The sequence below is a fragment of the Saccopteryx bilineata genome, chromosome 8 (genome assembly GCF_036850765.1).
Source record: "Saccopteryx bilineata isolate mSacBil1 chromosome 8, mSacBil1_pri_phased_curated, whole genome shotgun sequence".
Classification (NCBI taxonomy): Eukaryota; Metazoa; Chordata; class Mammalia; order Chiroptera; family Emballonuridae; genus Saccopteryx; species Saccopteryx bilineata.
In genome coordinates, this window is record NC_089497.1 from 82,454,596 (window position 1) to 82,481,098 (window position 26,503).

At 38.9% G+C, this 26,503-nt stretch overlaps 1 protein-coding gene and 1 non-coding gene across 5 annotated transcripts in view; one reads left to right on the forward strand and one right to left on the reverse strand.

The window, feature by feature from the left end:
• NLGN1 (neuroligin 1) overlaps positions 1-26,503 on the reverse strand; it is a 999,306-nt gene that overhangs the window by 772,973 nt on the left and 199,830 nt on the right. For 3 of the 4 annotated variants that reach the window (XM_066241521.1, XM_066241519.1, XM_066241522.1), the window contains exons 2-3: positions 16,599-17,408; positions 16,093-16,152 (exon numbers count right to left, since the gene is read on the reverse strand). In XM_066241521.1, the coding sequence (XP_066097618.1) occupies positions 16,093-16,152; positions 16,599-17,091 (553 nt within the window). In that variant the 5' untranslated portion in view covers positions 17,092-17,408. The remainder of the gene's footprint in view (positions 1-16,092; positions 16,153-16,598; positions 17,409-26,503) is intronic. The other variant, XM_066241523.1, reaches the window with a different exon arrangement.
• Positions 99-226, forward strand: LOC136312393 (small nucleolar RNA SNORA42/SNORA80 family). Its single transcript, XR_010726983.1, has one exon. It is a non-coding gene; the product is annotated as a small nucleolar RNA SNORA42/SNORA80 family (small nucleolar RNA).

A 26,503-nucleotide genomic window follows, 5' to 3' on the forward strand; every position in this document is an offset into this window, starting at 1 on the left:
GTGGGAAAAAACTTAGTTTTAAAACTAAGCCTTAGGCCAGGGGTCAGGAACCTTTTTAGCTGAGAGAGCTATGAACGCCACATATTTTAAAATGTAATTCATGGATTTATGACAGGCCTGTCCCCCTGGGTCTCTCATAGTGCCCCATGCCAGAGCAAACTATGGACCTGAACCATTGCCTGGCCTCTGCCCATAGGCTGCAGGCACTGAAGTGGGTCGCACAGTGGAAAAAAAAATGTAATTCAGTGAGAGCCATACAACGACCCGTGTACCTTACGCGTTATCCAATAAAAATTTGGTGTTGTCCCGGAAGACAGCTGTGATTGGCTCCAGCCATCTGCAACTATGAACATGAGCAGTAGGAAATGAATGGATTGTAATACAAGGGAATGTTTTATATTTTTAACGTGTTTTTTTTTTTCATTAAAAACTTGTCTTCGAGCCAGATGCAGCCATCAAAAGAGCCACATCTGGCTTGAGGGCCGTAAGTTCCTGGTCCTGGCCTTAGGCTATAAGGATCCTGCCTGCTTACAGCCTGTCCCTCACACCCAATGCGAACTGTAAGCGAGCAAACATATATATCATATTTACAAACTTATTTGACCAACATTCCACCCCTTTCGCTTGCTTCACAATCTAAAGCACAGGTATTCCTGCACAAGGAAATTAGGCACATTACACAATTTACAACATGACAAATCATACAATTTCAATAATTACAAAGATACACTTCACCTGAGCACTTTGCCAAAAGCGCAAAATGTCTTCTGACTTCTTTCTAGCCATGGAGAAAGCTTCCCAGGGCAGGGGAATGGCCTCCAGCAAAGCCCCCCACCCCATCAGGGTATTTCACATCATCCAAAATCCTAAGTCCATCCAACAAAGGAGCCAGTGCCCACTCTGGTCATAGTCCAGGAATCAGTCCAAGCACATGGGGCCTCAGCCACCCCCTCATCCCTGCCATCCTGGTAGGTCTTACACTGTCCCAAGGAGGAGCACATGGCAATGGCAGTCAGCATTTCCATCTCTGCTCCGGAGAGCATGATAGCATTCACCCCTATGTCCCAAAATTGCAGACCTACCAGGGGCATAGTAGGTGCTCCTTGCTGCTGGGCTCTCGCCTTCTGGAGACTGCAGATCACGACTCAAGCCTGATTTTTCTCATCCTCCAAAGAGGAACTGAAAACATCGCTGGGCTCGAGCCTCAGGCTGCTGCTGCCTTCTGCTCTGCAGGCCTTGCAGCCCCGAACCTGGCCTCAGCCCCGGCCTCCTGCCACTGCTGACTCTTCACAACATCTAGGGCAATCTGCAACTCATGAACCTGTGATTCCTTTCAGCGGCTGCTCAATTTCCAAGCGAATTTCATGAACCAGGTCGGCCTTCTCCTCTGGTGCTTGCTCCAGCTCAAGGGTGGGAATCTTTTCCTCCCACATTTGCTCCAGCTCCTTTCACTGCTCAGTTTGCAGGTCCCAGGCAGCCTCTTCCAATGAGCTCTCGGTTTCCTCACGCATGGCTGTAAAAGTCAGCCAGCCTACAGCCCCCAAAAGGACAGCCATGGGGAACCATAACAGCAGCCAGTCTTCTACTCCACCGCTCAAAGGTGGTGGTGGCTCCATACTGATCTGTATTAAATCCTGCCACAGACTACGCCAAATGTAAAGCCAGTAGCCATGGCCACCATAACAGCTGCCTGGCCCATGCAGGTTAGAATTTGATTCGGATAGAAGGTAATGAAACAACAAAGCCAAAAACTGGTAGGCCATTAGCTTTAATTCTAGCTTGCACCCAGCGGGCAAGAAATACACACAGTGAGAAAACACTTCCCTTTCCATTCAGGGCTCCCAAAGCCACTGACTTATCCGAGTTTCCTAGGATCAAAGGTTTCCAGCTCACCAGCCTTATTCACCTCTGTTTCCCGTCTCCTTCTCTCTGCACAAACTCTGCACAAACTGGCTTCTCCTTCAGCATCCTGCCATCCTGGCTGCTTCTCCTCTCCTAGTGGTCTTTCTCTGCTCTCCCTTATAGTGTAGAAATCAAAACCTTTAATCCAATATACAAACAAGGAAGTCTCTGATACAAAGCCACTTATCTGAGGCATAATAGGATTCTTCATGAGAGTGCACCCCCTCCCCACCATGCAACAGTCAAGGGTGTGGGAAATAGCATTAGGCTATAAGGATCCTGCCTGCTTACAGCCTGTCCCCCACACCCAATGCAAACTATAAGCGAGCAAACATATATATCATATTTACAAACTTATTTGGCGAACATCCCTATTATGACTGTCTGACCAGGCAGTGGCACAATGGATAGAGCATTGGATTGGAACGCAATGACCCAGGTTCAAAACCCCAAGGCTCACTAGCTTGAGTGTGGGGTCAGAGTTACTACCCCATGGTTGCTGGCCTGAGCCTAGAGTCTCTGGCTTGAGCCCAAGGTCGCTGGCTTGAGCAAGGGGTCACTTGCTCTGCTGTAGCCCTCACCCCATCAAGGCACATATGATAAAGCAATCAATGAAAATCTAAGGAGACTAAGAAGCTGCAACAAAGAACTGATGCTTCTCATCTTTCTCCCTTCTTGCCTGTCTGTCCCTAAATGTCCCTCTCTCTGTCTCTCTCTGTCTCTGTCACACACATACACACACACACATACACACACACACACACACACACGACTTATTTTGAGGCTATTATAGTAGTTTAGGCAAGAAATTTTGAAGGTTCTAAATTAAGGTGAGAAAACAGGGAAGGATAAAGAGAGTGTGCTCAGAGGTGGCCAGATTATGTTTGCAACATCCTGAGTATCAGGGTTAAGCATTGCCTTGAACATCTCCCTGAGAGTTCACCTCCTAAGGAGAGGTTTGGCTTCAATAGCTTCACACTTCGTTAAACACCTCACTTATTTGAAAGTTGCTTCTTCAATAGCCTCAGTTATTTAGGAAACAAAATTGAAAAATTGTCTTTGAACAAAGTCTACAGATATTAAATTGCTACGAATTACTCATAGTGGAGACGCCCATATCAAGCCTATTTGTTTTTATTTCACAAATTTGTTTCTTTGTGTTTTGTTTTAAGTGTAGTTGCTCCATTTTCCAACCCCAAAGAGATCAGCTTGAGCTCCTTAGAAGAGGGCACGTCGAGTTTCTACAGCTTGGCCAAGTGAGAGCAGTCAAAGGAGACTGCTGCCACCCAGGCAACGGAGAGTCGTGCGGACACACACGCATGCATATGCCCACACACAAATAAACAACCAAACAAACATTTTAAATAAGCACTCAGAAGTATTTTCATCCGAAGTTACTCAGTAAAATGGTCCCACAGTATACTCTAGCAAGGGACTACAATGTTCATTCTTGAGTGCTCAATCAGGGACAACTTTCTGACATAAAGCATCTCTAAATAAATCATCAATCATGGGTACCCTTCTGTGTTCCCTCAAGGCCGCTTTGCTTCCCTTTTTCAGGGTACTTACTACCTGGTTAATTTCTTATTCTGTATCTGCCAACACCCACCATCCCCACCCTGAGATAACCAGTGCTTTGAAGGCAGCTCTTTAATGCAATTTTTATCTCTGTATCCCTGGGGCCAAACACAGAACCCTGCCCACAAGGACAGGGAACAAAAATGTAGTAAAAACCCTGCAGTGATTAAGTAGAAGCTGTTAATTTAACTCTAGAAGAAACAGCCTATAGCCCAACAACTCAGCAGCTTTGTCTCAGTGACTAAAGCACTCCTAAGCTTCCAGGCTGTGGGAACAGCAGAAGCTGCCTTTTTTTTTTTAACAGATGGATAGAAAGTTTTAAACCACTGCTTCTTGGCAGAGCAACTAAGGTGGTCTCAGGCCACAAGGCTGATCTAATTATACTTTCGGTTATTCCTGATGTGTTTTATTCTTACGTGCATATTTTGTGTTCCATACACATTTAAAAATTGAATTAAATGTTTTATTATAGAAAATACAGTGCCAAATGTCAGCATCATTATCTTTTTCCCCCCTTTTTTCATAGAAATAGCCATTCACTCATTTTGTTTTGAGATTTTAATACAAATCAGGCTTATATTTACTTGACTTGGCCAACAAAAATGTCCTATTTCTTGTTAATAGCAGGCTATCAGTGCAAAGCAAGCTCTGTGAGGGCAAAAAATACACCCCACCTGTAAAGCCAGTATCCCCGGTTACCATCACAGCAGCCTGGCCCATGCAGGTTCTCACTGGATTCAGACAGACGGTAATGAAACAACAGAGCCATGAACTGGTGGGCCATTATCTTTAATCCTAGCTTGCACCTGGCAGGCAAGTAAAAACACACACTGGGCTCCAAAACCCACTCATTCAGCGCTCTCAAAGCTACTGACTTATCTGAGTTTCCTAGAATCAAAGGTTTCTAGCTCACTAGCCTCATTCTCCTTTGTGCAGTCTCTACACAAACTCTGCACTAACTGGCTTCTCTTTTAGCACTCCACCTTCTTGGCTGCCTCTCCTCTCCTCCATGTGGCCTTACTCTGCTCTCCAACCTGCTCTCTGCTCTAATGCTAATCTCAGAAACCGAGAGAGAGCAAGCTCCTGGTCTGCTCCACTTTACAGTGCAAAAATCAAAACCTTTCATGCAATATACAAAATAGGAAAGTCTCTGATATAAAGTCCACCCCAAATCAAAAAAGGTGGGAAAGGTTTAGTCTTAAAACCAAGCCCCAGGCCCTGGCCGGTTGGCTCAGCAGTAGAGCGTCGGCCTGGTGTGCGGGGGACCGGGGTTTGATTCCCGGCCAGGGCACATAGGAGAAGCGCCCATTTGCTTCTCCACCCTCCCCCTCCCTCCTCTCTGTCTCTCTCTTCCCCTCCCGCAGCCAAGGTTCCATTGGAGCAAAGATGGCCCAGGCACTGGGGATGGCTCCTTGGCCTCTGCCCCAGGCACTAGAGTGGCTCTGGTCACGGCAGAGCGAAGCCCCAGAGGGGCAGAGCATCGCCCCCTGGTGGGCGTGCCGGGTGGATCCCGGTCGCGCGCATGCGGGAGTTTGTCTGACTGTCTCTCCCCGTTTCCAGCTTCAGAAAAATACAAAAAAAAAAAAAAAAAAAAAACCAACAACAACAACAAAAAAAAAAAACAAGCCCCAGGCTACAAGGATTCTGCCTACCCACAACCCGCCCCAACACACATTAATATAATTACGCCCATTCCAAGCATAAGGGCAACTAATATCATCACCTGGGAGACAGGCTTCCATGTCGGCCGTGTCATCTTTAACAAAGTGAGCATAATATATTTTATCTACCCAACACTGCCTAACAGAGCCTCAATGATGTGGGACATGGGGACTTTGCCCACAGGAGGCCCCAGCTGAGAGAGAGAAGGCACAGCCATATAAGGATTTGCAATGTCTTTTGGACACAGAACACAAAAGAGAGCAAAACCAATAACTATAAGAATAATAACAATAATAAGAATAATAATGAGGGAAAGAAGGAAAAAAGGAAGGAAGGAAAGAAGGAAGGAAGGAAGGAAGGAAGGAAGGAAGGAAGGAAGGAAGGAAGGAAGGAAGACAGGAAGGCATTACTGTGATTATCAAAGAATTCATTTAATGATAATCTGAGGCACCAGTATACACTCTTCAGGGATATATGATTATTACGTTTTAACTCAAAATGCTCTTTGTTACTTGAATAGGTGGCCAAATATCTTTAAAAAATAAAAACCAACAACAAAATATTTCATTCCTGGCCTTTCAGAGAGAGTTGGAATACAAAATATTTTAAATGGCCATTATAGAAAAACTTTTGTCTTCAGAACCCAAATTTATAGAAATATCAGTTTTCATTGAAATGAGATTAATCCTTTCAATAAATGATTTCCAAACTTTTTAAAAATCACTGATTCTCTTTCCCCCTTGTATGGCCAGGAGCCACCATCGTGGCCAATCACATGCAGGTTCCCATTGGATTCGGGCAGATAGTAAAAAAATGGCAGAGTGGGAGGATGCTGGGTCATTCTGTTATTGATGTCTCACCAAGTCAGGCAAACCACAAGAGAAGACAAGGAAAAAAAAAAAAAAAAAAAAAAAAAGCAGGTTTTCTGCTTTTCCCATGAAGGGCAAGGGATCAGGGAGGCCCCTGCAATGGTGATAGCAGAAACCAAGAGAGCAAGCTCCCGGTCTGCCCCACTTTATAGTATAGAAATCAAAACCTTTAATCCAATATACAAACAGGGAAGTCTCTGATACAAAGTCACTTATCTGAGGCATAATGGGATTCCTCATGAGAGTGCACCACCCCACATCATGCAATCAGTCAAGGGTGTGGGGAAAAGCTTAGTCTTAAAACTAAGCCTTATATTATAACAACCCAGTCTGTTTACAGCCTGTCCCCTACACTCAATGCAAACTATAAGCAAGCAAACATATATCATATTTAAAAACTTATTTGACCAACATCTTGATGAAAGCTTAGAGCTGCAAACTGAGGCCACCTGCTCCCTGTCTACAAAGATGGTGAGCTGAGGAAGACGGTGATTGGGAACTTAGCTGGTGTGGAGATTGACCTTAGCTCTAGGCATTCCTCTTTCCAAAGACTCTTCCATGAGGGCATACATATTCTTACAAGGCCTAGGAATCCTAACCAGATGGGGTGTGTATATTCTTAATAACTCTACCCAGGGCTCCCTCCTCCTTTCTCAGGAGCAGCTCTATTTACAAATGCTTCTTAATATTTAGCAGGGTTCCACTCATCCTCTGCTTATACCTGTTCAGCACAATTATCATGTATGTCAGGGGTCGCAAAACTACGGCCCACGGGCCACATGTGGCCCCCTGAGGCCATTTATCCGGCCCCTGCTGCACTTCCGTGAGGTCACCTCTTTCATTGGTAGTCAGTGAGAGGAGCACTGTATGTGGCAACACAGCAAAGCACAGCATCGCTCACATACAGTACTACTTCTGGTGACGTGGGACGCACGCATCACAGCTCCAGAAGCGCGTCATATCACTTGTTACGGCTAGCAGTGACAAATATGGAACTGGACATTGACCATCTCATTAGCCAAAAGCAGGCCCATAGTTCCCATTGAAATATTGATCAGTTTGTTGATTTAAACTTACTTGTTCTTTATTTTAAATATTGTATTTGTTCCTGTTTTGATTTTTTACTTTAAAATAAGATATGTGCAGTGTGCATAGGGATTGGTTTTTTTTATGGTCCGGCCCTCCAACGGTCTGAGGGACAGTGTGAAAAGTTTGGGGACCCCTGTTCTATGTGTTCCCTCTTCCACTTCCACTTTGAGTAACCTAGAAAGAAGATTCTACAAGAAGAATCTGAGTATTGGTCAAATAAGTTTGTAAATATGATATATATGTTTGCTCGCTTATAGTTTACATTGGGTGTGGGGGACAGGCTGTAAGCAGGCAGGGTTGTTATACCCTAAGGCAGGGGTCAGGAACCTTTTTGGCTGAGAGAGCCATGAACGCCACATATTTTAAAATATAATTCAGTGAAAGCCATACAACAACTCGTGTATGTTACGCATTATCCAATAAAAATTTGGTGTTGTCCCGGAGGACAGCTGCGATTGGCTCCAGCCACCCACAACCATGAACATGAGAGGTAGGAAATGAATGGATTGTAATACATGAAAATGTTTTATATTGTTAACGTTATTTTTTTTTTATTAAAGATTTGTCTGCGAGCCAGATGCAGCCATCAAAAGAGCCACATCTAGCTCGCAAGCCATAGGTTCCCGACACCTGCCCTGAGGCTTAGTTTTAAGACTAAGACTTTCCCACCCTAAGTGACTTTGTATCAGAGACTTCCTTATTTGTATATTGGATTAAAGGTTTTGATTTCTACACTATAAAATGGGGCTGACTGGGAGCTTACTCTCTCTTGGTTCCTGAGATTAGCATTAGAGGAGAGAGCAGAGAAAGGAGAGCAGAGAAAGGCCACATGGAGGAGGCCAGGAGAAACATGGATGGTGGAGTGCTGAGGGAGAAGCCAGTTTGTGCAGTTTGTGCAGAGAGAAGGAGATGGGAATAAAGTGAATAAGGCTCCTGAGGTTAGAAACCTTTGATTCTAGGAATATCAGATAAGTCAGTGGCTTTGGGAGTCTTGAATGGAAAGGGAAGTGTTTTCCCACTGTGTGTATTTCTTGTCTGCCAGGTGCAAGCTAGGATTAAAGCTAATGGCCCACCAGTTCTTGGCTCCATTGTTTCATTACTGTCTGTCCGAGTCAAATGCGAACCTGCATGGGCCAGGCGGCTGTAATGGTGGCCGTGGCTCCTGGCTTTACAGGGAGCTTTCTGGGAAAATAGAACAGGAACTCTTTTGTAAGAGAAAAAAAAGAGAACTAAGGAGTTTTTGTATTATCTTCTTAAGAGTAGGAGACAATGTATCATTTCTTTTTGGCATAACTGCTTCAAAGTTCCTACCTCTAAGAAAAGGGATAGAGGGGAAAATGAAGTTTTCTCCCTTCACACCTGAAAGAGGAGGAAAAAATCAAGGCTGTTGTTGACTAATAAGATTTTCTACTTTTGAAAACTATAATTATAGTTGCAATAATCCCAGCTTCTGTTATTATGGGGTTTTTTGTCATTGTTTAAAGCTGAATTTTGCATGCTTTCATGAAAATAATGGGCTATAATTAAATTGCTCTAATGCTATCATTACATAGATACCACATTAATGGGGTTACAGTAAACAAAGAAATTGATCTTCAATTAAAAATTATTTTTAAAAAAACTTTGTCTAATTGCTTAAATATGACAAATGAAACTGCAATGAGAATTAGTGCTACTACAGTTTTAAATCGGTAGAATCTTAATTTTAACTAAAACTATGTTTGCACGTAAGTAACCAGCTGGATAAAACACTTAAAATTGAGGGAAAGGTAAAAAAAAATCTAAATTGTTTTGTCTACACAGAGTTAAATACTTGAATATTTAAAAGTATTTAGACTAATGCATAGTATTCTATCCTGACAGAAAAATACTTATAAACAAATTAAAGAAACTTCTCCAGGAGAACAGAGAGAATCTACATCTGTTTGAAAGACTGAATATGACATAAAATTTGACTTTTGATTTGAAACTCCTAACTAGCAGCAGGCAACCAAGTATTTAAATTCAATAAGCAATTAATTTTCAAGTTATAAAATGGGTATTATGATAGCACCATTTTGAAATCTTTTCTGGGATTTGGTTTGAAAAAGTGAAAGTGTGCTGCTTGTCCTGAGAACTCATGTCCAGTGGAACCTCAGAACATGACTAAACTGTGTGAACTCCAAGTTCATGTTTATGTCCTAACCTGAGTACCTCAGAACATAACCTTATTTAGAAATGGGGTCTTTACAGATATAATTTTTTTTTCTTTTTTTTTTCTTCATTTTTCCGAAGCTGGAAACGGGGAGGCAGACAGATACACTCCCGCAAGCACCCGACCGGGATCCACCCAGCACGCCCACCAGGGGGCGATACTCTGCCCCTCTGGGGCGTTGCCCTGCCACAATCAGAGCCATTCTAGCGCCTGAGGCAATGGAGCCTTGGCTGCGGGAGGGGAAGAGAGAGACAGAGAGGAAGGAGAGGGGGAAGAGTGGAGAAGCAGATGGGCGCTTCTACTGTGTGCCCTGACTGGGAATCAAACCCGGGACTCCTGCACGCCGGCCCAATGCTCTACTGCTGAGCCAACCGGCCAGGGCCAGATATAATTATTTGAAATGAGGTCATTACACTGGGCCCTAACCCAATATGACCAGTGTCCACGTAAAGAGGGGTAATTTGAATAGAGATAGGCCCACAAGGACAGTGCTGTGTGAAAAACCACAGAGAGAAGCCAAGGAAAGACCTAGAACTGATTCTTCCAAATAGCCCTCAGTGGGAACCAACCCAGATGGCACCTTCATCTCAGACTTCCTGTCTCACAACTATAAGACAGACATTTTCTGCTGTTTAAGCCATGTCATTTATGTTACTTTGTTAGGGCATCCCTAGCAAAGCAATAGAATGACCTTATTTAGAAACAGGGGCTTTGAAAATGTAATTCAGATGAGGTCATACTGGATTAAGGTAACGATAAGTCCTATGACTAGTGTCCTTATAGGAAGGTCATGTGACGACACAGAGACACTGGGAGACACACAGGGAAGAAGCACGTGACAACAGAGATAAAGACGGAAGTAACGCAACTGTAGGTGAAGGCCAGCCGCAGACTGTGGGCAAGGGCCTGAGCTGGGAGAAAGGCAGGAAGGGGATTTCTCCTCCTCAGTCTCCAGAAACACCAACCCTGCACATCTTTGCTTTAGACTTTTCCACTACAGACTGTGAGAGAATACACCTCTTCCTTCTGAAGCCACATGGTTTGTGGCCATTTGTCCCAGCAGCCCTAGGAAACCGATATAGGAAGCATTATATAAAGTTCTCTGTCTACTTATAAAGAGCTATGTAAAGATTTATGAGCAAAAGGTATGCTTCCACATCTAGTCTAGGGTTTAGGATTATCAAATCCAGAATCCATTTATGATTGTTACTACTAATTTTTTTTCTCTTTTCTTATGGAATTAAATGTAATGGAGTGACATTGATCAATAAGAGTACATAGATTTCAGGTGAACATTTCTATAGCATTTGAACTGGTGATTGCATTGTGAACCCATCATCCAAAGTCAAATCATCTTCTGTCACCCCAGGTTGCCATTTCACTTTTATCTATGTTGATGCATCTCATTTTTATATCCCACTAATGTAGGATAGATACCCCTCTTTATACTGGTATAACTTTTTAAACACTGATTTTCAATTATAGTTGTTTCAATATTATATTAGTTTCAAGTGTACAGCATAGTGGTTAGCTATTTATATAACTTACAAAGTGAAGACCCTTATGAGACTAGTACCCATCTGACAGCATACTTAGTTATTGCAATATTATTGACTATATTCCCTGTGCTGTACTTTACATCCTGTGACTATTTTGTAACTGCCAATTTGTACTTCTTAATCCCTTCACCTTTTTCACTCAGCTGCCCAACTCACCTCCCACACTAAAGTGACTTTTGAAGTTTGTCATTTCCTAAACTACTTATAACACCACTGGGGGTGGGGAGGAAAAGAGAAAAAATAGTATTTTTTTTATTTTGACAGAGTCAGAGCAAAGGTCAGCAAGAGGGACAGATAGGGACAGATAGACAGGAGGGGATAGAAATGAAAAGCATCAATTCTTCTTGCAGCACTTTAGTTGTTCATTGATTGCTTTCTCATATGTGCCTTGACCAAGGGGCTACAGCAGAGTGAGTGACCCCTTACTCAAGCCAGCGAACTTAGGTTCAAGCTGGTGAGCTGTGCTTAAACCAGATGAGCCTGCGCTCAATCCAGTGACATCGGGGTTTTGAACCTGGTTCCTCTGAGTCCCAGTCCGATGCTTTATCCACTGTGCCACCACCTAGTCAGGCTTTTCTGCTTTTTTAAATAGCCAAACCTCTTAAAATGGTTATATTATGCTCAGTGACTCCAAATCTCCCATTCTTTCTTAAATCCACTCAGTCTGTCAGTCCCGTGGTGCCTCACAAAAGTTCATGTGGCAAAGTTGATCACTGTGATTATTTTAATACATGTTTTTTGCTTAGCTTCCAGGACAACAACAAAAAATAAACTGGTTCACCTCCCATTTCAACATACAACACTTTCCAGTCTTCATTGCCCTTTCTTCTCCCAGACCTCTTCATGTTGGAATGTCCCATTGCTTAGCCTTTGATGTTTATTTATTTTATTTTCATTCAATTCCTTTTACTCTCAATCAGACCCATGACTTTAAATCTTCTATATCACAACAACTCCCAAATTTATATCTCCACCAAGGCCTCACTCCTAAACTTTAAATTGGTTCCTTGATCTCTACCATTAGATGCCTAAGAGTTATGTGAATTTCACAATGTCCTAAACATCATCTTTCTACTGTACCTTAACCTGTCCTAAACCATTCTATCTTGTATTTTTTTTTCTACCTTAATTGATGTCAGATCTGGTTTTTTCAGGGACTCAGTCTACTCTTAATGCATCACTCAGAATAATCTCTTTAATATGATGTCAGATCATCTGAATCTCATTGCCTCTCTCTTTCTACACTTCCCAGATGTACTTACTACTAGATGTTGTTCCTTAGATACACAAGACAGACTCTCACCTTAATGCCTTTGCACTAACTCTTTCCCCAGAAACCTACTTCATCTCCATCCCAATGAAGACTAAACTCATTATTGTATTTAAAATTACCCTCCCCCTCCACACCAGCACTCCTGGACCTCCTTACTCTGTTTACTTTTCATCTTCTTACACCTTTTAAATTTAGTTGTTTATTGTCTCCATTCACCAACATGTAAGATCCAGAAAAACAAGAATTTCTTTTTGGTTTGCTTTTCATTTGTTTGTTTGTCTTCTGATTTATCTCTGGGATCTAGAGCAGTAATCTAATTGGCACAGAGTAAGTGCTTAATAAATATTTGTTAAATAAGTTAGTTAAAAAAAATAAATAAGCCAGGAAGAATAGCATTCTAGGATATAATCTCCTTTTAAAATCTTAAACACACTAGCAGTAGTAAGAGTCACTGTTATACATAATTAATTATGGGAAAACCTCTATGCTCAATAAACAACTAAATAAAGCCTAAATCTGTGAGAAAGACTTTTGAATGAATTCAATATTATCTCGGGTAAATATTACTATACATAGTATACAAAAGCAGAATACTTATGAAAATCTAGATTAAAATGCTCAGTGCGTCAAGAATTGTATCAAAGTCATTTATAGAGATTCTTATTTTCTGGGTAAATGAAAATAATAATGCCTTGTCATTAAACTAATAAAAATTAATTCTACATTTAACTCAAAAGAACTATGCAAATAACAGTCAAAATGCTGGAGAAATACAAAGTTACACAATTGTAGTGTATCCATGACCCAGTTAATTTTTCTGACCCAATGGGATACCATAGGTCTTTAGCTCCTCCCTCTCATGTTTACTGCCCCATTTTGACCATTGTATTATTAATGCCAACTCTCACAAGAGAGCAAACTAGAGAAGTAAAATGAACCTGAGCAAATTAAAGCTACTTCTGATGGCAGCCAGCACACTGTGTTGAGATCTTGGTCTAGACAGTAGAAAAGCATGCATACTATTTAAAAGTACTCACTAAAATGAGTACAGAAGGCATTTTCTAAAAACCAGTTGCTAACATTGGCTGACCCAATTCAATTGAGGTGAGCATTAAATCTGTCTTAAAATGAGACAACTGATAGAACAAAATCCATTCACAATATATTTAAATGTGCAAAAGAAGGGACAAAGCCAGGGTAAGATGGTAGAGATATACAAGCTTCCACTGTAGAAAATATCAGCAGGAAGAAATTTAACACAATGGAAACACATCAAATATAAGAAAGAACCAGAGCTAAATATGACTCGAACATTTACTCGCAGTAGAAACTGAGTCTAAACACATAACTCATAACCTACTTTCTTATTTGTATAATAAGAATAGTAATACATTTTTCTCATAAAGCTTTTGTAATAAATTATGTCTGTCCTCCCTGTGTAAATCCTCGTTTCTATCACATGTTATCAGCCCATTTGGCCAAGGTTGACATTCATCTCATTTTAAATCTCCTTTTCTTTCAATTTTACAATAAAACCATGAAGAAATATCTAGAGAGTAATTAACATATGGCTAAAACTCTCGTGGGAAATATAAAAAAGATAGATTAAAAAGTGCAACTGGGACTTGTTTTAAATGAAAGGTAGCCTATTGATAAAATTTGGTTTTCTTCAATTAAACAGAAAATATTATAAAAGCTCTAATTAAAAACTATGGCAAAGCAGCTCTTGAAAGAAGAAAATTTTCTTCTATACAAGCTAAAGGGCAAAAGAATGTTCTTTGTAAAGTTGGTTGAATATAAGTTCTATGGGAAGAGGAATTTTTGTTTCATTCATTACTAGCTCCCTTGAATAGTGAATGTCTTATAATGGGCAATTAAAAATACTTTTGAATGGCTGTAGTATGCACAGATTATGGTACACTTGGCACAGGGATGGGGCCCATCTGCCTCTTCAAGTGACCACATACAATTAAAAAATAATAAGGTAGAATTTTATTATCATCTAGATAAAAGCAATATAACTATTTCTATAGTTTTTAAAACTTAGCTTTGTTTATTTTATAAAGACTATGTAGAATATAAAATTTAAATTCTTTACCATTTAGATGTTGGGATGATATACAGACAACTATGAGTAGAACTTATTTAATGTTAAGAGGATATAATAAATACAAACGTGAAATACATTTTTTTTTTTAGAATGCTTACTATAAAAATACAATAGATGTGGATTGTAAACCACACAGACTAAGGTAATGATCTATAGATTTTGTCCTCGGGCTAATTATAAATTAATTCAAAATTTGCCAAAGTAAATCACACAGCCTATATACCTCTTTGCCAACAGTCATAAAGCAGATAGAACCAACAGTTCAAAGAACAATGAAAAAGAATTTTCTAATGAATCCATTTCCCTCTGAAGTTGTGTGAGAAGAAAGGTCACTTTTGCACATACTAGCTTATCTTTTGATGTCCTTATCATTTTTTTGATTGTTGATAGTTTTATGTATTATGCTTTATTTATGCATTTTTCAATAACATCTTTATTTATGACTTTGTGAATTAACATCTTTGTGATAAGAGGTGAAAGTCACTTAGCTAATTACACATACTTGATAAGCTGCATATTAATAACCGCTGCAGAATTATACATTACCTGAAGGGATGTAAATTACTGCAGTTTTTCTTCATTTGAGAAAAAACAAGAGATTTTATTTTAGTTATTTAAAATACCTTTCTTTGTTACCTCCCTATCCACCTTCTTAAGTATACCGCAGTTGTAACCCAAACCATAGTATCAATAGTAAAAGTTGAATCCCATTCTACCAGTGCAACCAAAGACATAAAAACAAAAACAAAATACAACGAAGTTCAATTTAATGCAAATATTTCTGATCATCAATCAAGAATTTTGTTATATGAATCTTATTCCATGTAATGCAATCCCGGTAAAACGGAACAGTTTAGTTACTCCCCACCCCACAAGGATGTCGTAATGAAATCTGACTTGGTCCAGCCAGAAGATTAGAAGTGCACAGAGAGATAGAATGTACAGCACTAGAATATTAATATGACTTCTGTATGAAGATTGGAAATTCTACAAAGTTATGAATAAGGTCAAAATAACACTTAGATGATTTACTGTCATAGAAAATCATGCTCTCCTACGAGTGATTTACTGAATGTTATATAAAATGAAGTGCGGACAAGTTACATTCAGTGCAAGCTTGCAGCTGTCAGAGTCTACATTTGCTCAGTCTGGCTAGAGGATGATTTGAAGGTTGATTTAATTGTAGCTTCTGAATTATGTTCTTCCCCATGTTTTAAAATGTTTAACATAAATATAAAAATGTTAAAGTAATTTTAAGACTGTAAATATTTAGTATAAAAATCTGCAAAATCTCATCGTTTTCTGGAAGAGTAACTGAAAATAAAAAAGGTGGGAGGAAATACCAGACCTAATAATAGTAATTGCCTGATATTTATGTCAAATTTATCCTTACATGAGAAAAGTCATAAGGTATTCAGAAGGAACAAAGAATAATCAAACAAAAAACTAAGTCTATAATGTAATTTATCAATTTTTAAGAGGAACAGAAATCTCTATCTGTAGAAAAGAGTTCAGAGATCAAAAGTTGACCAGTTGGAAAGGAAACATCATTTAGGTTCCTTACAGGCGATGTAATAGTCTAAGTATCTTTTCTTCGATACACAGACTCAAAGCAGAGAGTCAACCTTTGTGGATGCTAGCTACCAGCACCAAAACACAAGCACCACCATGAGCTTTGTAAATGGTATCTACTCAGCTAGAGCTCTCTTTCACCATCTTCCTATTCCTTGACAGGCTTCATTAAATTCCACATATCATCTAACCATTCACTTTCCAACAACAGCAAATCATCCTTAGAAGAATATCTTGTTCTTCCTCTGCAAGCTTTTTCCATTTATTTCCACTTTTATACATACCTCCTTTTCTACATATTTTCTTGCCGGGTTTTCTGGCACATTCCTTGGATATTCTTTTTACTGAAAAATGAATAGAAGACTAGAAAATAACATGGCGCTCCATCACAGACCGCCGTAACATGCAACACCACTATCTGACTTAATAATACACTCCTGTTTTTACTGAGTGCAGAAGATCCCCAATTTGTTGAGCCTGCACATGCAATGGAGAAATGTTGATGCATCTTCTCAGAAGTCATTTGGTAGGAAATGGAAATTAGAACCCATTTCTACCTAAATATACGTGCTGTGGAGGAAAGAAAATGAGTAGGCACAGGAAAAAAATAAGAACAGGAACACCAACACACATAAACAAAAAGAGCAGCATGCACGCATGTAAAATATGTCTACATGCCAACAGGAAAAGCCATGCATGCTACCAGTACAAATGAATTAATATTGTTAAAATTTAGAATAGAAAATATATATATAAACATATCTCCCTGTTTTTCCTGTAGTAAACTCACCATCCTCAGTTGGAACATATATATTTAAATATAGGCAATCTTCACTCTGGTCTTGTACATATGATGAAACCACATCCAAGTTATTAGTAAACCATACAGGAAGCATGACTTCTGGCAATCGGCCATCAATGATATTCTGGGGACACACAGGGGCAAACTGAGTGGCATTCCTGATATCTGACCAAGGAGATGGTGGTTCTGGAGGCTGAAAACGATGTTCCCCTGTTGGCGGTGCTGCATATGGAACCCCAAGAAACTGAATAACAGGCCCCAAAATTTCATTATTGAGTTCTTTCTTAATCCCTCTTATTTTGCCGAAGTTCGTAGTCACCAGCGGATCAGCATCATCCAGTTTTTGGGAGAGCACATGTGCCGTCTGAAGCAAATATCCCAACATACAGAGAGTCAGTGAGGCCCCCAGCCCCTTGTGTACCAAGCATGCCATTGCTGCTCTCCAAACATAATTTGGCCACTTGCATCTGGGCAGTGCCATGGTCCAACATCAGTTGTCTAGTTGACTCGTTCCAGTGAGGTAAAAGTATTTGTATCCCCTTGAGAAAGACTTTATAATGGTAGAATATACCTCCTACTTTTTAAAGGTGAGCTTGTCGAGAAAAGCTCAAGATCTTCCTGCATTCAGTAGCTCCCATTAATTTCACATGTATCAAAGTAGGGTCTTCAATCATCACTATTTATCAGATCATATTCTACTGACCATTCTGTTTTCCATAGTAGCAATGTGGTAAGAGTGGCCATTGACTGTAGATTTCCCTCTTACAAATCAAATTCAGTTAGCTGAAGGTCTATATCCTAGAGAAAATAAAAACAAATCATTAGTACAAACAAGCAAAAATAGACAGAGTGATAACTAGATGTTTCACAAGCTATGGGAAACATGAATAGTGGCTAGAGTCAAGTAAGTTAAATAGTACTACAAAAAATTATGGTTTGATATTACATGACAAATAAAATGCCTATCAGATGAAGAAACTAGCCTGCCAACTTTACGCACTTTTAAGTGGAAGCAGGCCTTGTCAAAATACATCGTTTCAAGAGCATTACAGAGTCCAATATTTTTAAAACAAAAGTTATTTGCAAAATTTCCCCTTCATTAATAGTTTTTAATCACTTCAACAAACCACACAATCAGTACACACTCAAAATTAGAATTCAATAGCAGAAAACCTTTTTCAAAAAATAGACTGGTAAAGAATTAGTAAAACATAAAATCTGCAAGAATGAATGCACATATTAAAGAAAAAAACAAACAAAAAGTGGTTCCCAATCTCATGCCATGTAGTAAAAACAAAGCTAATGTTATAACAAGAAAATTACTGTTAGTTGAGCCATGATCATTTAAGTACAACTACCCAACAATGTAAACCTCTTTGCTCTTTCTCAAATATCTGCCTAAAATTATAAGCTACAGTTCATATCTGCCTAAAATTTAAGGTTTAAAATCTAAACCTAAACCTTAAATTTTAGAATTTAAGGTTCTAAAATTTGAAAGACAAAGCAGTTTTAGACACAATTTGAAAAAAAAACCCAGAAGTTGGCATAATTTATTTGCAGATAGTTTTTTGTCATAGTTATACACTTAAGATATCAATAAATTTGCAATGTGAAACTTTCTGAGTCAAAGTCAATACACTTTAAATTACAAATTTTGTTCTCACTATCTGTTAGAAACCAAAGAAAGAATACAAAAAAAAAAGAGACCATTTGGTAGTTTAGAACAATCATACCTAATCATGGCATCTTGCATATTAACACTGATCAAACATCTAACACTATTTACTCAGTTCAACTTAAAATGCGTTAGAGTATAATGTAACGTTCAGTACAGTGTAACCCTACATTAACTGCAAATAGCATACAACTTGACAAATTTGTCTTTTCTTATTCAAGCAACCTTTTAAACTGCTTACTTTGGAAATAAGAGTGTTGATATTACTGTATTACAGACGCTTCTGTCATATTATAGCGAGATTCCTGAAGAAGTGCTGGCCGGGCAGTGAGGCTGCCTGACTCTGTGTTATTGAAAAGGAGATTGTAAAAACCGAGGGCAGCAAGAGATTTGGTGCAAGCCTGGTATTCCTTTAGCTCTGAACAATCCATCACAGAGGGCAATAAGGAGATAAATGTCTTTCTTCAAAATTAGGTACTTCAGTCTGTGTTAATTCGCATACCTTCACTGTGAAAGCACATTAACATACAAAAGACAGGCTTAGAGCCATCCCATTCCCATCCCAGCACTACACAAACCCACTTCTGTTTGGAGTGTATTATGCTTATTCTTGTGTAGATCTGGGTGGGCCACAGCAAATCTGAGTCTTTCCTGGTAAAGCTTAGGTGTTAAAAAGGACTCTATTTACCCTAAAAAAATAAAGAACCTGGGGTGAGGCCTTCAAAGTAAGTCTCTGTCACCATTTATTATAATTTTCAAGTACAACATTTTCTAAAAGGTCTTCTTTATACACTTTGTATTTCATTAATTAATAAAATGTACTTTTGGTTATTAACAAAATAACACTTTTTGTATTTACAAATCCTTCATCGTGTTCAAAATAAAGGAGTTCTTATTTCCCACTGATGTTCTACTTAGCACTCATTGTGAAGGGTCCAAATTCTGCATGCTATGGTGAATTTGCAAATTCTAATACTGTTCAACTTCTGAGGTTACAAAAAATTCTCATTTCTCATGGGCTTAAAATGGAAAACTATAGTATTGACCCCAAAGATTTTTCAGAAGTTGCTATAATAGTAATAGTCACCCAAGTGTAATGTGACAATATAGTATGTTTAAGTAACTGAAATTAAAGATACATACTGCTCACAAAAATTAGGGGATATCTCCAAAATAAATATAAAGTGATAAAATATCTCTTAATTTTTGTGAGCAGTGTACAGATATATTTTTCTTATTTATTAATGCTTCCTTAGTATGTACCAAATCCTTAAGTTTTTAGGCATTTACATCTCATTTACCACAACCTTATAATATGGGTCCAATAATTACCTCCTTTTTACTCACAAAGAACTAAGAGTTAAAGAAGATAGACACCTTGGCCATGGTCTCTCAGCTGATTAGCTGATCAATAGCAGATCCAGGAGCCCAATGGCATTTGATTGAAAGGTCATCTTCTTGATCACTGCACATGATATAATTTTTCACTCTACAATTAGCACTTAAAAATAAAATTGATCCTGATAAATTTAAAACTTAATTGTAAGAGTATTTTAGGTTTCTTCCAAAGGTAAATACTCTGACAATTTCATAGAAATAGAGAAATTTAAATAGTATACCCTTTTCTTATTTAAAGTTTAAATTTTATTCTGTACATTTTTTTATCTTTTTAATTTTACACTGAATGCAGTGATTTGGTTGTTTGTGTTGAAATAATGGATATCCAAAAAAATTCTCACTTTGGAATAGCTTAAATGTCCACTAATAGCTAGTGATAAATGAATTATGATATATTCACAAATTGGAATTCTGTACTCCAGCGAAAATAAAGAACCTCAACCTAAATATGTCAACATTAATAAATACCAAATTTTTTAATAAAGTAAGTTGCAGGATATTAGGTGTAGTAAAATACTCTTAAATAAAGCTTAAAATATGTAAAATAATACTATATACCGTATTATTCACAGACACATAAATATATATTAACAAGATATTTGTCATCCTTGGGTAAGGAGTAAAGAGAATGAAATTAGTTCTAGCTATCAATTAATTAATTCACACAATTAACTAATTGGCACCTAAGATGGATAACCTGTGGTGAAACCTTAAAAACCAGCCATTAACTAAGCTGTACATATCTTAGTATTTGATAGTGTTAGCGATAACACACACATACACACACACACACACACTTTTGTTATGGAATTCTCAGTATTTTTCTGTACGTTTGAAATGTTTTATAATAAATACATTAAAATAATGAGGTCAGAAAAACCTTGCTCAGCAGACTTGACTTCGAAGTTAGTGGAGGTACTAGCTCACAAATTCCTCCATTATTTCCCCTTTGTGTTAAAGCATGTGTTATCGCACTGAGTGAAAGATAAATAGTACTTAAAAAAACAAATGGAAATATATTATCTCACATTAATTCATCATAATTTCTGGTTTATCAGTTAGTTTCTTACAGAGTGACCCAGACCAAAGAGATGATTATAAAGAGTGTCTAGGAATTAGATAATTCACAATGGGTGGCTCTATTCATCAATCTTTCAAACAACAAACATTCACTGGGTATCTACAAAGTATACGTTTTTGTGTTAAATGTTATGAAAATTTAAAGACACATGCAATCCAGTCATTGCTTCCAAATAGCTACAATATTGTAAAGGAATAAGTCACATAAAAATGGTTTTAATGTAGGTTATAATGTGACATGTGGTCAATAGATACATGATGGATTGGGAGGTGAGACTCAGCAGGAAGTCAGTGACTTCTGACTTTACACAGCCTTTTTCAAAATTAATTTTATTGGGGTGACACTGGATAACATAACTCTACAGGTGTTAGGTGCCCAATTCTACAACACTTATCTGTACCCCATATTGTGTGTTTACCCCAAGTCAAGTCTTCGTCCATCACCATTTATCCCCCTATGCCCTCCTGTACCGCCCCCTCCCTCAGCAATCACCACACTGTTATACATGTCCATAAGCTTTTTTCTTATTTTTTGTCCTTTTTTGCTCAATCCATCCACCTCCCAGTTTTATGTATAGTCTTTTTTATTTTTTAATATATATATATATATATTTTTTTTTTTTAAGTGAGAGATATAGAAGGAGAGAGACAGACAGGAAGGGAGAAAGATAAGAAGCATCAACTTGTAGTTGCCTCACTTTAGTTGTTCATTGATTGCTTCTCATGCATGCCTTGACAGTAGAGCAGGGGGTAGTTCAAGCTGAGCCAGTGACCCCTTGCTCAAGCCAGCAACCTTGGACTCAAGCCAGCAACTTTGGGCTTTAAGCCAGTGACCATGGGATCATATTGATAATCTGCCACTCAAGCTGGTGACCCTGCGTTCAAGCTGGTGAACCCATGTTCAAGCCAGTACCTCGGAGCTTTAAACCTGTGTCCTCAGTGTCCCAGATCAACACTCAATTCATTGCATCACCACCAGTCAGGCATTGTGTTGTCTTTTTAAAATATCACCTGTTCATTTTCTACCTTGATTTGTTTTATTGTTGAATCTAGCCCTTCCACCGCCACCCTGCTGACATTCTTATTCAAGGGAAAGACTTTGTTGTTGTTTTTTTTAAAAATAATGTCTTCATAGCCATCATAAAATCTATGTGAAAGTGCTTTACATAGTTTAGGCATGCATAAATCTCAGTTGATCTGGATTGACTACATACTTATCACTGAGCTATGTAGAACCTGGCCAATACAATTGATTGTCATTATTCACTGCAGTTCTGTTCTATAAAATCATTACAAACATTGAATTAGGAAACATAGATCCTTGCCCTAAGGAAATACAGACCCACACATATATACATATTTAACATAGTTACAAATTATAATTTTAAACCCTTAAAAGCAATTTTTAGTAGATTCTTTGTTATTTATTTTACAAAAGAGAAAACAATTTTCTGAGGTTAAGTGACCTGAGGACACCTCACTAGCAGGGGCTACAGCTGTAATTAAAGCCCTCTTCAACTGTCCAGGAGCGGGAGTTTCTAGCACAACAGTGCACTACCGCTCTACCACCCCTGTTCCCTATTCAGCAATGCATAGGAGCTGAAACAAGACAGCACATCATCACCTTGTTCAGTCTCAGCTGGACATGCTCATAAGGCAACTCAAATTTTATACTGCTGTGTTTAAGTCTATGAATGATTGTGAAAGAATAATGAGTATTGATTTGGGGTTACAAATAAATTTTAGTGAACAGGCAAATATGGAAACTCAGATCCAGGAATAATAAAGATTAAGTGTATTAACTAAAGCGATATAATGTTTTGAACCTATAAGTTTTTGAGTTCAGAACATATCAGCCTGTCAACAGTGCTTAATAATAATAGTTGATTTGAAGGAAGGAGAGGGGGAGGGGAAGGGGAGGGACACAAAGAAAACTAGATAGAAGGTGATGGAGGACAATCTGACTTTGGGTGATGGGTATGCAACATAATTGAATGACAAGATAACCTGGACATGTTTTCTTTGAATATATGTACCCTGATTTATTGATGTCACCCTATTAAAATTAATAAAAATTTATTTATTATAAAAAAGAATTAGACTTAGTAATAATAATTTAATAATATTTGCCTTTACTAACATCTGATTTCAGTGGAGTGTAGCAATTTTTAATGGCCAAGTTTAACCATGTAATTGTAATATGCCTATGTGACCAGCTCACTGGAAGGAAACCTGACTGCCAGCAGATTTTGGTTCCTATACCAGTATGTTTCACACTCACACTGGGGGTGGTTTAAGACCTAGAGACAAGGGATATCCTATGGGACCCAGTAGTGGCAGAACAAAGAAGCCTGAGTCTGAATTTTGCAAACTCCATTCAATAGTACCCTTTTCCTGCTGTTGCTCTATTGTGCTTTTTGCTTGAAATAAAATTGTCCAATAAGTATAAACTATTTGAGTGCTATAAGTCCTTTCAGTAACTGAATGCTTAAAGTAACTAATGTATAATTAATTCACATAGTAAGTACTTTCAAATGGTATCAATAAACAAATGAATGCAATCCCACAACATGTTGTTAGGCTTTAAAAGAAGAGACAGTTCTACCTTGAGTTAGTATCAATAGATTAAGAAAGAGTTAATGAATCAGGAAATTTGAACTGGGCCTTAAAGAACGAATAGGATTGAAGAAACGCTGAATGTCATGGAAGAGATCTCAGGCCAAGGACAGATTCAAGACACAGGACAAAGGATATGTAGTGGATGCTGTGGTGCTTAACTTCACTGAAACTAGCTAACATCCAATGACTGGGTCATGCCCTTGAAAAAAGGTCTGGCCTTCTTGTCTCAATGCAGACCAATTCCAAAGAGCCATCTCAGTGATGGCTCCCCGTGTAGAGGGGCAGAGGGGGTGTTGGTTATGAGTCTCGCACTCCTTCCAGGTATTTTGTCCAATAGTGTGTTACAATAACCTCCTTCTGGCACACTTCCATCTCAGAGTCTTTACATTTTCCTGGGAAATTTATCCTATGACAGAATGCAAAGAAGTAGCCACATTTGAAAAGGGTACAGTTTAGTTTGGCCAGAATACAGAGTAAATGAGGTTGAGCATTAAATGAGACAGGAAAGTCAGGTTACAGCCAAATCAAGCAAGCCTTTCATTAAAAGGCTAAAGAGTTTGAATTTTATTCACTGGATGATGAAAAGCCATTACATATTCCTAGCAGGGGAGGAGTATTATTAAATTAATTCACAAGAAAATTAAACTGGCAGCACTGTGCAGCAGGGATCTTTAAAGCAGCGCATTCGTGTGCCACCAGAAGATGTCCAGATGAGAATGGGAAGCAACTTCAGCATATCACAATATTTTACAAAAAAACACAAAGAAAAAAATTAAGTTTTGCTAATATGAATATATGGTTTACTACCAGTGCTTTCACAAGATTGTGTGATGCATGCATATAGCACCAGAGATGTTTTGGGGAAAGATGTTTTGAGTTCTATAAAATGGTAGGTTTGCAGCAGTGGCATTTTATTATTGATATTATTACAGTTCTATTTCAGTTTAGTGATTTGTTAGAGTTTATATCATTAGATAGGTAGATTTATACATTTTCATTAAGTTTTAGTTAAAGTAACTTTCACAAAATAGACTACTGGATTGTTTTTTCCCACAAGGTAAATATAGATTAAAGGAATTATGGTAGTATAACCACAAAAACAAGAAACAAAGAGAAGTAAAACTTCTATTTTAGTATAAGCTCTTCTTCAGCTATATTGCAAGATAAAAAACAATGGCTATTTAATCACATATAATAATGTCAGACAAAAATATTTGAAAGTGTGAGGACAGACTGGGGTTTGTGGCTTTGAGGAGAAAGCTGAGGGGATAGCCACTAGGATCCCTGGGCTGAGTTCCTCTAAAACACCCCAGGCCTCCAGATGGCATCAGCTGGGGAAAAGCAATGGCCCACCTTCTGGATACCCTGTCATCTTACACTGCAGGGCTGTGCCTTTCTACGGAGCCAGCTGCCTAGGCAAGTTCTGGGCAGACTCAGGGGCTGTCAGTAACTCATCTGTGTGCCTACGGGATGGGAGCAATTCCCCGAATTTACCGTGATCCAAACATTTGCATCCCAACTCACAGGAGATCTACTAGCCTCACCCTCCCAACTCACAGTTTCACTGCCTTGTTAATATGGGCTCTGGGTAGAATCGGAGACATACTGAATTCTGTGCTGTGGGATGGGGAAGACTTTTCCCAACAGGTACAGAGCCCTCCTTTCAAAGGTCTAAATCTTGGTCTGTTTGGGCCTGATAAAATCTGCTGAGAATTTATCTAAGATGTTGCCACACCACAAAGGTGTGCAAAGACCCAGTGAGTGGCAACAACACTTGGTATACCCGTGATATTTATAGAGTGGCCTCAGACCAAGCACTGGCACCAAGTGAGAACCTGTATGATCTGGTGAACACCACTTATCCCAACTTGGTTACTCACTGAGAATATACTTCATGCAACTAGAGTACAGCCACAGGCTCTTTCAGTGACTGAGCCTAACAAACAGCTGACAGACTGAGGCAGGTGGGGGTGGATCTAGGGGACCTACCCCTGAGCTTGGTATTGGTAAAGCTGGCCTTGTGCAGCTTGGTCCTTCCCATGCACATCCAAGCCCTGCTGATTCAACCACAAACTATGGATTGTAGCTCTAAACATGTTGCCCAGGGCCAGTCACAGGCAACATCTGACATTGGAAGAATCAAACAGGCAACATCAGAATCCTTGCCAAGAGGCCACAAAACCAGCATATCCAGTGGCAATCTGCATACATCATCAGAGTGGATCCAATTATCTTCAAAAGCTACATACCCAAAAGGAGATCTCAGCAGGAAACAGACCTCATACACTGTGGTCATGGTTGATCCACACTGTTAACCAGCCTGAATGCTAAACCCTTGAACAAGTGGGACAATAATAACCAAGACTCAATTACAACAAGAGGACTAACATAACCCACACAAGGGACATTCCTGGAGCACCCAGTAAGGTAATCAAGGAGACTGCACCACTGGTTCCCACAGGGCACTTACTATATAAGGTCATTCTACCAGGACTGTAAGTCAAAGCAGATCTACCTAATATCTAGAAACAAACACAAATAGACTGCTAAAGTAAAATTAGAAAAAAAAAAAACCCTGCCCAAAATGAAAGACCAGAAAGTACCTCCAGAAGAATAGCTAAATGAAATGCAAGCAAGCAATTTATCAGCTATAGTTTTTAATAAATGGCTATAAGATCTTCGCTATTGTGAACAATGCTGCCATAAACATGGGGGTGCATTTCTTCTTTTCAAACAGTGCTATGGTGTTCTTAGGGTATATTCCTAAAAGTGGGATAGCTGGGTCAAAAGGCAGTTCAATTTTTAATTTTTTGAGGAATCTCCATTCTGTTTTCCACAGTGGCTGCACCAGTCTGCATTCCCACCAGCAGAGCAGGAGGGTTCCTTTTGGTTACCTGGGGTGGGGGGAGGAGGGGGAATAAAAGGACGGATGGGGTGGGGGGAGGGGAGGGGCACAAAGAAAACCAGATAGAAGGTGACAGAAGACAATTTGACTTAGGGTGAGGGGTATGAAAAATAATCAAATATCAAAATAACTTGGAGATGCCTTCTCTGAACATATGTACCCTGATTTACCAATGTCAGTCCATTAAAATTAATAATAAAGGCCCTGGCCGGTTAG